The sequence below is a fragment of the Spinacia oleracea genome, chromosome 3 (genome assembly GCF_020520425.1).
Source record: "Spinacia oleracea cultivar Varoflay chromosome 3, BTI_SOV_V1, whole genome shotgun sequence".
Lineage (NCBI taxonomy): Eukaryota > Viridiplantae > Streptophyta > Magnoliopsida > Caryophyllales > Amaranthaceae > Spinacia > Spinacia oleracea.
In genome coordinates this window covers 41,226,041-41,239,287 of record NC_079489.1, presented here as the reverse complement: position 1 = coordinate 41,239,287, position 13,247 = coordinate 41,226,041, and the positions used below count along the sequence as shown (strand labels likewise).

Sequence of the window (13,247 nt, the reverse complement as noted above, 5' to 3'; positions counted from 1 at the left end):
ATTTATTATTGATTATTGATTATTTATTATTTATTATTTATTATTTATTATTTATTATTTATTATTATTATTTATTATTTATTATTTATTATTTATTATTTATTATTTATTATTATTATTTATTATTTATTATTTATTATTTATTATTTATTATTTATTATTTATTATTTATTATTTATTATTTATTATTTATTATTTATTATTTATTATTTATTATTTATTATTTATTATTTATTATTTATTATTTATTATTTATTATTTATTATTTATTATTTATTATTTATTATTTATTATTTATTATTTATTATTTATTATTTATTATTTATTATTTATTATTTATTATTTATTATTTATTATTTATTATTTATTATTTATTATTTATTATTTATTATTTATTATTTATTATTTATTATTTATTATTTATTATTTATTATTTATTATTTATTATTTATTATTTATTATTTATTATTTATTATTTATTATTATTATTATTTATTATTTATTATTTATTATTTATTATTTATTATTTTATTATTTATTATTAATTTTGTTATTATTATTAACATTATTAATAATAAGTTCCAATAAGCTTCAAGAAGTTCCAATAAGTTCAAAAAGTTTCAATAAGTTCAAAAAGTTCCAATAAGTTTTAATAACTTCAAATAAGTCCAATAAGTTCATATAAATTCAGATAAGTTCAGATCAGATAAGTTCAAATAAGATCAGGTGAAATAAGTAGAATAGAACCCACCCTAAGATAAATTGTAGATATCAATATCGCCCATATGATTAAAAACAAAAGAGAGGCAAAGGTTAGGTAACAATGATAAATGTGAAGGAAATATGTCCTTCACCCAAGGTGCATTAGTCCAATACCAAGGTTCAGATTAATTACGAACAATTAATTCAGTGAGATCAAGTGATCGGAACAGCTGGCTGGAGCAATGCTTCTGATCAGTGAGTACTAATCCTAATTAGGCTCACAACTTACTCTTGACTGAACCTATAAGGTCACACTATTGGCATGTAACAGATCATCGGATTAAATGAATAGGAAATTCATTTAATATCTTTTCGGGAAATTAGTTCGGAAAACATAATTATACGATTTAACATTAAATCGTGAAATCGTATATCGTTTTGTGTATATTCGTGAGCTAGGCGAGACGAATAATCGTATCGTACGACATTGGATCGTCAAGTACGAAAAGATAAATAAATTGCCGAATGATAATTTAATCGAACACGAAAGCAACCCACGAGCAGGGAGCGCACAAGCGCAAGGCCAAAGGCCTTGACTGTGTGGCGCACGGGGATGAAAGGAGAAGGGAGCAGCAGTGGCACGCGGCCCACGGCCTAGGCCCCAGCTGTGCGCGCCTGCTGCTTGCTTCGCGTGTGGGCTTGGCCGGCCAACTTGGTTGGCTTGATTATTATGACTACTAGGTTATTCTAATAACCTTAGTACATTTTTCCAACACACACAATTCAGATTATTCACACAACCCTAGGAGAAAAGAGAAACCCTAATTCTCTTTTTGCAGCCATGAGTGTGTTTTTCCCAAAAGGCAAAATATCTTGAGTGACTTCTAAGCCATCAATCTCAAGACGGATCTGAACGTGTCGGTGAACCAAGTAGAGAACGACATCAGGAGTTCTTGTTCGTGTTCGTGGTACGTTGAATCTTGGGAAAACACGCTACAAACGTAAGTCTGCTTAATCTGTACTTTATACATGGTTCCTGGCTTTGCGGATTATTCCGCTGCGTTAATATATTTTTAAATGTATTCCCATACAGTGGTATCATGAGCAACATGTATTTAAAGTACTTATTGGAATGTTATTATGTTTGTGATTTTTGTCGAATTTTTCTGATTTTTTCGTGGATTTTTTCGATTTTTTCTGGATTATTGGATAAGTCATAGAAAGTATTATGAATTCGTAAAATGTCGGAAATTTGATTTCTATGACCTTGATCTGATTGAAAACGGCGTTTTAAGATCAACTCATGTGAACAGAATAGGAAAAATAGGCCCCAAAGTTCGAGTTTTTGGGCGTTTTTGTTAATTAATGAATTAAATCGTTAAAAATGGAAACTTTTTCAATTAATTGCTCGACCTAATGAACTCGGAATTAATTGAAAATTTTCCCTACTGTTCTTGGGTATATTACGGACTTATGGTAATTTTTTATTCCATGAATATTAAGTACAAACCCTAATTTTATTTTTCCTTAATTTAATGAATTTTAGATCGTAAATCAATTTTGTTAATTATTTAGATCTGAAAATTTATTTAGATGAGAAGGGGAATATGATTTCATATTTAAATGGAAAATTTAAAAATGTATGGATTAAAATTTTGATTGGATTCGTTAATTTTAATCATCACCTAAACCAAATTTGATAAAAATCTGATTTTTAAATGTTTAGAATGATTTATAGTTTTGGATTCGACTATCAAAATCATTCAAATTTTTGTTGATGTTCATCATACGTTAAATTTGAATAATTGTTAGCAATGATTTATTAATTTCTTAAATTGGATTGTTTGAAATTTAATAAAATCACTCAAAACGTTATTTTTCGTAATTAAAACGATTAATTTTGTGAATATCATGAAAAATATTTTTTCGTCAATTTCGTTTCGGATATTAAAAATTGATTTTTTTGTAATAAAGATCGGACAGCAAGCCGCTTGCACGAAGCAAGGGCTGCGGCCCGTGCGAGACGAATAGGGGTGCGCGCACACGAAGGCAGTATAGGCGTTGGCCTTGTGTGCGTTGCGTGCTATGTGCGACAAGGTAGTGGGTGTGCGCTGAGCTGGGCGAAGCCCTCGGGCGAGCTCGTGGCACGCCACACGCCAAGGCCAGTAGCGTTGGGCCAAGGCACTTCATAGCGACGAAGGCAAGCAGGCATCGGGCATGGGCGAGCAAGCCTATGCGCTTGCTGCAGGGCATTCGTGCCTGCGTGGTGGGCTTTGCGCCCTCACGTGGGTGCGATGCTACGATGGCACTGCGCGTCGTTGGGCTGGGCACTCGTCTAGCCCACGATGCATCTAAATTTGCAATTTTACTTTGTTTTATTTCAAGGCCCAAATTTTGGGCTTTGGGCTTAATTTTGCACGAAGGGGCTAACGGTGGACTTTTTGATTATTTTATTTTATATGACTTGCGCCGGGCCGTGAGTTTAAATATTTAAAATTAAATGTCCAAATTAAAATATTGGTTTAAGTGGGAGCCGTTTAAATGAAATTATTTAAAATAATTAATTCTAATTATTTTTCGTAGGGAACCATTATTTTAATTAAATTAAATTTTGATTAGAATAATTCTAAGGATTAATAATTCGGAATTGATTAATCTTTTAGGACGCGTTTTACGTGAACGTGATTTTTAAATAAATCATTTCAATACTTGCATATTTATTTGGCTATTCGTTTTAGGACACGAATGGATGAATGCGTAGAAATTATTTTATGTATTGTAGGTATTGAAGGTGACTAGTATGGCCAATCTAGGATAGTTAAATACGGTTTGCGTACCGTTTTATCTTTGAATGTAAAGTTTTAAATATGGTATGCGAACCATTGAAGTTTTGATGTAATAATTAGGTTATTATTATTTCAAATTCTTCTAGATTATTTAGAACTTTAAGTTAGCTTTTGAATGAAGTTCAAAACGATGCCAAGCTAACAAGGTGAAAGGAAGATTGGATGCTTCAAGACCAAGTTTTTGATCCATACTAGTTCACCAAAGTTATTTATGCACTTCTATATATTGAATGAATGTATATTATGCATGAATGGTGTTTGTATGTTTGATTAGATTTAGTTCACTAAATAACTAAACCAACGTAGAAACAACTAGGTCCAAAGTAATATTGAGTTTATAATTGCCTTCCAAATCAAATTGGTTTTGCTTACCTAAAATCTTAAAAGACTTAAGACAAGCCAAAGCATGCTTAAGGATTTAAGACTTTTGGGGTCTCGGATTCGTTTCATTCATTATGGACCACGTTTTATTTTGCATGAATGAAATGTTTAATAGCTTCAATGATTGCATGAATGCTTTTATTTCAAGTTATTAAACTATGATAAATATTTTCTTTCCTATTTCATTTTGTAGAATATGAATGCATATAATTGTAAATCTTCGACTTTATTGCGTTCGGATAATAGAACTTCGATATTTCCTTGATCGATTGGTAACTAATTTTGAGAACAATTCTCAAAGAAAAGGAGACTGAGAGCGTATCTTGGATGCTATTTTCTTATAGTGATCTTCATGGTTGTTTTCAAACTAAAATTTGAATGGTAGACCAATTGGACCTCATATATTCAAAATACTGGGTAGTTTTGGAATAATGAAGTATTGAGTTAAAGGCTCATGTGAAGGAAATAATGCCCTTGGTCCAAGTATGCATTCAACGCTAAGTCTAAGTATTAATTGATTAAAACAAGTTAATAAATTCAGTGAGATCAAGTGAGCTGAATGCCTAGCTAGAGGCCGCTTCAGTTCAAGTGAAATTAATAATATTAATCCACAACTTACTCTTGACTGAACCCGTAGGGTCACACAAATAGTACGTGAACGGATCAAGTATTTAAGTGAATTAAATACTCTATTTATGAACATTCGGAAACGACGGATCTCAGTTCCAGTGGGAGCTGAAATCGTCAAAAGGAAAAATAAAGAATACTCCGGAAATGATGATATTGCCGGAAACGGAAATATGGATCGTGACGGAAATATAAATATTATCCAAGTCGTAGATGTTGCAGGAAACGTAAACATGCATGGTACGTATCGAAAAATATTATCGGAAATAGAAATATTGCCGGAATCGGAAATATTGCCGGAATCGGAAATATTACCGGAATCGGAAATATTGTCGGAATCGGAAATATTAAATATTTGTTCGAATTGGAAATAAATTCCGGAATCGGAAATATTAAATATTGTTCGAATCGGAAATTAATTCCGGAATCGGAAAACGAATCGGAAGCGCGATGTACAAAACGATCGAAGATGAGCTTGCAAGACGCAAGGCCCATCACGAAGCCAGGCCCAGCGCCCAGCAAGCCCGCGCGCGCCGAGCAAGTAGGCCGAGCAGCAGCAACGCCTAGTGGGCCGCGTGCTAGCTGCCAGCGCCATGGGCCAGCAAGCAAGCAGCAACGCTCGTGGGCTTGCGAGCTGCGAGTTGCGGGCTGCATTGGATGCGGGCTGCACAACAGCGTGGGCTCAAGGGCCACGCAAGCAATCCCTTGGCCGGATAGGATTACTTCCTTGTGAAGTAATCTCGTTTTCCTATTCTACTCAAATTAGATATTTTGTTAAATCTGAAACACTTAGTTGTTTGATTAAACATAAAATTCTAATGATATAATTTAACTAGAATCCTAATGGATTTAGTTATTGGAAACCTAGTAGAATTCTAACTCCGTTATTTCCACCCTATAAATATGTGGTTCATGATCACAATTTATAATGCAATTCAATAAGTATTCACATACATTAAGTTCAAGAGAGAATTTAATAATTTGCCTAAATTAATAATAAAGCTTTCCGAGTAAACATAAAACCTTAGATAATATTCTAGTTAATTGAATCTAAGGCGGATCCGAACGTGCTGTGGACTATCTACGGAGGGGCGAAATTTGGAGTCCTAAACTTGTTCTTGTTCGGTTCAAGATCAGCTAGGGAAGGCACGCAACACATTGTATGTATCCTAATTATGCTAATCGACTACGTGGCAATTAATTTGGATTCCTGGCTTAATGGTTTTTCCGCATGAAATATATTGTTTATATTTGTCATAACCTAACAGTGGTATCATGAGCTCTAATTAATTCCATAATCAATTATAGTTAACATGGATAAATTTTATAAATTTGCAATGAATTAAAGGGGTGATTAATTTTGTGTATGTAATTAATTGCAAATTCGTGCGAGTATTTGATTATATGTTCGCAGGATTTTTCGGCAGTTTTGTCAATAATGGTCGGAATCTTATAATTTTATAGTGAATTTCGCATGTAAACGACGTTTTAAAATTTTGACAAAAATCAAAGATTTGTCGCTGAACCCAGAATTCCCAAATTCGAAGCTTAACTATGACTTTTTGGAGGTTTTAGTTTTTCGAACGCAAAATTTGTAATTTTTTTGATGTTAATTTAAATATTTGCGAATCTTGTATGTAAATCTTGAATCTATGATTGGCCTACTGTATATGTATCAAAGCTAAGGATAAGATGTCATAAGGATTGAACTTCGGTTCAGTACATCTTTTCAGTATATGTATCTAGGGTTGTCAAACCCAGTGGGAGTTAGTATTTACATCAAACAAACTCAAGAATAGATATATGTTTCTTTACGAGCGACTCATAGAAACAAAAGGTATTGATTCTACCACAAATCTGGGAACACATGGTTGTTGCTCTGGATAGTGTCTTTTAGGAAACCATCATATTTCCAAAGAGGCAAGTGGGAGAAATATGACCTCGAAGTGACCTCAAAAGAACTTCGAGTCAAGCAACAAACAAATATAGGATACTTAGGAGTCTTTGGAAAAGCTCCGTACTTAGAAGTCTTTGGAAAAGCTCCGTACTTAGAAGAGCTTCATGAAGACTTTGGAAATGCTTCAAGAGAATTGAATCCTAATACTCAAAGGACTTGAGTAATGTCTTTATAGACAGTAAAGTTTTTTTTTGGCAAATAAAAATTTTATTAACCAAAGAGGAGTTACACCCAAACAACACAGCAACATCACCATCTTAGGACACCCCTAAGCTTTACAAAGGCTCATCACCTATCCTGCCTACAAGCAGTTCTAAACAGAACTCTATTAACTACATTACTACAAGAATCTAACTTGTTTTTGAACAGCTTAGAGTTCCTTTGAATCCAGATTGCATATACTGACTCAATAAACAGAACACTCCTATAAGTATCAGGTGACTTAGTGCTTCTACTCTTCTTAGCCACCCACTCAATCAACTCAGGCCAATTCTGAATACTCCTTTGACCACCACAAGACTGCATCACCTTATCCCAAATTGCAGCTGAATACTCACACTCAAAGAAGAGATGAGTCACTGTCTCTGGATACTTCTGACAAAGGACACGCTGTCCATCTACATTCAAGTTCCAGCTCATCAATCTATCCTTTGTCGCTAACCTATTTTGGATAGCAAGCCACACAATAAAGGTGCTTTTAGGACTAGCTCGACTGTTGCAGATGATTCTTTTCCAGCTCACTGAGTTAGCTTCAGGTTTAAGAAACTGATAAGCTTTGCAAATTCTGAATTTACCACCATGAACAAAGCTATGAACACCTCCTGCCTGAGAAAAAAATCTCTCTCTCTCTTGTACCATATCTTCCTCATAGACCAAGTTAGCCCATTAGGAACATCCATGGACCAGAAATCATTGTTCTTTATATAGTATTCATTGTTAGGTTATGATACATATGACAAAACATAAATCCTGCGGAAAAACCTTAATGCCAGGAAACATATTATTTACACATAATCATTTAGCATAATTTAGGTGCATACACTTTGTAGCGTGCCCTCCCTAGCTGCGCCCGAACCGAACAAGAACAAGTTTTCAGGACTCCAAGTGTCGTCCCTCCGTAGATAGTCCACAGTACGTCCGGATCCGCCTCAAGATTGACCAACTAGAATCGCCCTTAAGGTTACTAGGAATTTTCGGCTATTGTGTAGCAAGTGTATGGCTGAATTTTTCTTTCAAAAACTTACCTTTAGAATACTTCAATTGTCTCTATAAATTATGACCCTAGGCTCTTATTTATAGAGGTAGGAAAGGGAATTGGAATCCTACTAGGATACGAATTAATTAAACTAGAATCCTATAAGAACTCTAATTAATTAATTTATCCTTTTAGGATTAGGAATTTAATCATATACCAAATCCTAATAGCTTTAGGAATCGTGCATGAACACAAACACACACACGCACGACAGCCCACGAGGGGCGCCTATGCGCGCGCGCGCTCAGCCCACGCCACGAGGCCCGCAACGCAGCCATGGCCTTGGCGCGCGCTGGGCCTGCCTTGCGATGGGCCTGGGCGCTACCTTGGCTTGGCGTGTGGCGCGCGTTTGGCTTGCTGGGCGATGGCCCGACTTCGTGCTGGGCCTTCGTCCGGCAGGCCTCGTCCGATGCTTATTCGTACGATACGCTTCCGATTAAATTCCCGGTTCCGGAATTCATTTCCGATACGAACAATATTTAATATTTCCGATTCCGGAATTAATTTCCGTTTCGAACAAATATTTAATATTTCCGTTTCCGGAATTATTTTCCGATTCCGAAAATATTTCCGATTCTGACAATATTTCCGTTTCCGGCAATATTTCCGATTCCGGCAATATTTCCATTTCCGATAATATTTTCCGATACGTACCATGTTTCCGTTTTCGGCAACATCTACGACTTAGATAATATTTATATTTCCGATACGATCCATATTTCCGTTTCCGGTAATATCCTCGTTTTCGGAGTATTCTTTTCTTGCTTGTGACGATCTCAGCTCCCACTGAAACCAAGATCCGTCGATTCCGAATATCCATAGTTGGAGTATTTAATGTCATTAAATACTTGATCCGTTTACGTACTATTTGTGTGACCCTACGGGTTCAGTCAAGAGTAAGCTGTGGATTAATATCATTAATTCCACTTGAACTGAAGCGGCCTCTAGCTAGGTATTCAGCTCACTTGATCTCACTGAATTATTAACTTGTTAATTAATACTGAACCGCATTTATTAGACTTATCATTGAATGCATACTTGGACCAAGGGCATTATTTCCTTCAGTCTCCCACTTGTCCTTAGGGACAAGTGTGCATTACCTAATTCCTTTGTCGCTCGATGCTTGCTCTTGAACATAAGGTAAGAGTTGTCATCCTTATTATCTCCAGAGGTGTTTCTCGGTTTCAGAGTTCAACTGATCAAATAAACAGATAATCATAGCCTATGATTCATCCGAGCACGGCCATGCATTTTACAGTTTCTAGCTCTCCGAGTGGCCTTGTACAACTTTTAAGCATCTCATCCCGATTTATGGGAGGACAATCCCAATCTTGCGATCTTGAGATTAGACTTCGTTTGATAGGTGATTACTTGAGCGTTGCCTTTATACCCTCCTTTTACGGTGCGACGGTTGGTCAACGTCAAAGTAACCAGTTCTCAAACAAGTAATCTCAAATCACTCAGGTATTGAGGATTTAGTGTCTAATAATTTTAATGAAATTTACTTATGACAGATTTTCATCTCTTACAGTAAAGTTTCACAGGTCTGTCCGATACTAGTCTTCCCAAAGTAAGTATCTATGCAAATGATTATGACATTGCCATGTCCACATAGTTCAAGAAACAGAACTACTAGTCATCTTGCATTCTAGTCGTCTAACGTTTTCTATGCGTCCAATTTTATAGAAAACTCCGACCAGGGACCATTTTCAACCTTTGACATTCAAGTTCACTTGATAGACATTTCTTAGTCACAGGACTGGTCCTGACAGTCTATCTTGAATATATCGTCAAATTGAAGGGACTCATCATTTAATAAACCACAAATTAAATGGAAAAATGAATTTTATTCATTTATTGTGAATGATTAACCAATAATGTTTTACAAAAAATTAAACTCTAAAACTTTAAAACATTAAATAAGGACATCAAAGCCATTCTCCAATATGCTTGATTCCCATAGCTGCAGTGTGCGAGTTGTGCTTCGCCTGCGGCAGAGGTTTAGTCAATGGATCTAATATGTTGTCATCAGTTCCAATCTTGCTTATCTCGACTTCTTTTCTTTCAACAAACTCTCGTAGAAGGTGAAATCTACGAAGTACATGCTTGACTCTTTGGTGGTGTCTAGGCTCCTTTGCCTGTGCAATAGCTCTGTTATTATCACAATACAGGGCTATTGGTCCTTTAATGGAGGGGACTACACCAAGTTCACCTATGAACTTCCTTAGCCATATAGCTTCCTTTGCTGCTTCATGTGCAGCAATGTACTCCCCTTCAGTTGTAGAATCCGGGCAATGGTGCTTTGCTTAGCACTTTTCCAGCTTACTGCACCTCCGTTGAGGCAGAAGACAAACCCAAACTGTGATCTGAAATCATCTTTGTGAAGGAAATAGTGCCCTTGGTCCAAGTATGCATTCAATGTTAAGTCTAATAAATGCGGTTCAGTATTAATTAACAAGTTAATAATTCAGTGAGATCAAGTGAGCTGAATGCCTAGCTAGAGGCCGCTTCAGTTCAAGTGGAATTAATGATATTAATCCACAGCTTACTTTTGACTGAACCCGTAGGGTCACACAAATAGTACGTAAACGGATCAAGTATTTAATGGCATTAAATACTCCATCTATGGATATTCGGAATCGACGGATCTTGGTTTCAGTGGGAGCTGAGATCGTCACAAGCAAGTGAATACTCCGGAAACGATGATATTGCCGGAAACGGAAATATGGATCTTATCGGAAATATAAATATTATCCAAGTCGTAGATGTTGCCGGAAACGGAAACATGGTACGTATCGGAAAATATTATCGGAAAGGGAAATATTGCCGGAATCGGAAATATTGCCGGAAACGGAAATATTGTCACAATCGGAAATATTATCGGAATCGGAAAATAATTCCGGAAACGGAAATATTAAATATTTGTTCGAAACGGAAATTAATTCCGGAATCGGAAATATTAAATATTTGTTCGAAACGGAAATCAATTCCGGAATCGGAAATATTAAATATTGTTCGTATCGGAAATGAATTCCGGAACCGAGAATTTAATCGGAAGCGTATCGTACGAATAAGCATCAGACGAGGCCTGCCGGACGAAGGCCCAGCACGATGCCGGGCCATCGCCCAGCAAACAAGACGCACGCCAACACGCACAACCCATGGCAGCGCCAGGCGCACCGCAAGGCAAGCCCAACGCGCCAAGGCGTGGCTGTTTAGCGTGGGCCAAGCGCACGCGCATGGGCGGCCCTCGTGGCTGCCGTGCGTGTGTGTGTTTGTGTCCATGCAAAATTCCTAAATCTATTAGGATTTGGTGTATGATTAAATTCCTATTCCTAAAAGGATTATTTAATTAATTAGAGTCCTTGTAGGATTCTAAGTTTAATTAAATCATATCCTACTAGGATTCCAATTCCCTTTCCAAACCTCTATAAATAAAGGCCTAGGGTCATAATTTATGTACATGGAATTGAAGTATTCAAAGGGTAAGTTTTTGAAAGAAAAATAAGCCAAACACTTGCAAACACTTAACCGAATTTCCTAGTAACCTTAAGGGCGATTCTAGTTGGTCTAACTTGAGGTGGATCCGGACGTACTGTGGACTATCTACGGAGGGACGACATTTGGAGTCCTAAAGGCTTGTTCTTGTTCGGTTCGGGCGCAGCTAGGGAGGGCACGCTACAAAGTGTATGCTCCTAAATTATGCTAAATGATTATGTGTAAATAATATGTGTAACACCCCCGATTACTAACTTTAAATAAATAAGAATAATATAGACTTTATAAAAATTTGCGGAAGCTTACACCTAAATCGGAGGTATCACCGCCACACTTGACCACATTGTCAAGTGCTAAGGCTTACAAAACTCAAACTATTACAACTCAATTACTAGGTGATCTATTTACAACTGTACAACTGTCATAAAAGACTAAACGGTAACACTTGAGCTCATTTAACTTCTAACTGCAATCCTTCACGATCAATCTGCTCCAGTCATCTTGACTGCTCACCATAGAGGACAAATTCCAAAAGGATCGTCGCAGGGCCACCATAAGAAAAAGACATGGCCGCAAACACACATAGCAAATAAACACACACGTCAGCAAAAAGCTGAGTAATCACCTGTTACAAACAGAAACATACTAAAATAGAATAATAAAGTGTCATGTAAATAATGTAGTATGAAACTACATTTCAAGTATGATCCCAAAAATAAAACTAACTCCATACTATACGGAAACTATAAATCTTCTCTTCATATGAACCTCAAATATATTGATATGATCTTTTCCTCTACTAAACTTACTCAAACCAATAGGTGCCATATTTGCTCTTTGTTCTATACCTAGCCTTGGACATGGGTAATTCGAATAATAAACCAACAAGTATAAAAACTTGAAACTCTCAATAGCTACTAGAAAGACTCTCTGAGTCAAGGCCACTTTTGGACCAAATCCCACTTTTAGGGAGATTAAGAAAAATAAAGATTGTATCTTGCTCCTTTACTAATGGTTACTATCTCCTCACCAACATGCCAAGGACTAAGGTCTATAACGTTGAGCCTCAACCCAAGAATATAATAATTTATCAACCTTCTCATAATTTTCTCAATATACCCATAATGGGTTTGATAATAAACTTATCAATAACGGCACAAGATCCCAAAATCATATATGGAGTAACTCATTCTATAATAATCTCACTCCTCTACTACAATAAACTTAGTACCCAAATATAACGGTCGATCAATCCCATAATATAAAACCTTAATTATAATGCGATTATTGAATTCCCCAATATAAACACCAAAACCTTGCTAAAACTAAATTTGTATAACCATCTGGGAATATAATCTACGATAAATAACAATTAAAATTTGCTACTGCTACTATAAACTAATTTATATAATCATTGTTATTTAAAACAATCAAACGCAAGTATAGCAAAGGTAATTATAAATCCACGCACAATAATTACACGCAAGTTTCATAATAAACAACAAGTATTTTACTATGTCAACATAACTGAGCTTTATTACAACTAGCTAATACTCCGTATAGACTAGCATCTCAAAGGGATAGACGTGATTACATATAGTGATAATAATTCACACTATACGAACAACTCGAAAATACTAGGTGTGTGTGATTACTACTAATAATATACACTAACAATTAGAAGAGACTAAGAGTGATTACAATTTACATATACAGATAATTCGAATAGACTAAGTACGTGTGATTACCTTCCGAGGTGACATTTTCGAGTATCAAACTCAACCGGCACTCGAGTTTTTCCCTATTACGAAAAACAACAATTTATAAAGACGAATGGCTTGGAAACTCATCGAAAGGAGAATTGTCGATAAAAAGTAGATCGAAGGACGTATCATAGAAGTGTAGTTTGTTTGGGGTTTGCTAATGGAAATCAAATTTATGATTAGAGGAAATCAGCGTGAGGTGTTTATGTGATGCAATT

The 13,247-nt window shown here is 35.8% G+C and overlaps 1 protein-coding gene across 1 annotated transcript; it reads right to left on the bottom strand.

Moving 5' to 3' along the window:
• Positions 1–6,801: 6,801 nt before the first annotated feature.
• LOC110805459 (uncharacterized) lies at positions 6,802–7,371 on the bottom strand. Its single transcript, XM_022011068.1, has one exon. It carries the CDS (start codon positions 7,369–7,371, stop codon positions 6,802–6,804), a length of 570 nt encoding a protein of 189 aa, XP_021866760.1.
• Between the last annotated feature and the right edge of the window lie 5,876 nt (positions 7,372–13,247).

Bases quoted from the DNA above. Each gene is read 5' to 3' on its own strand.
- LOC110805459 (XM_022011068.1), bottom strand. From the start codon at position 7,371: ATGGTACAAGAGAGAGAGAGATTTTTTTCTCAGGCAGGAGGTGTTCAT.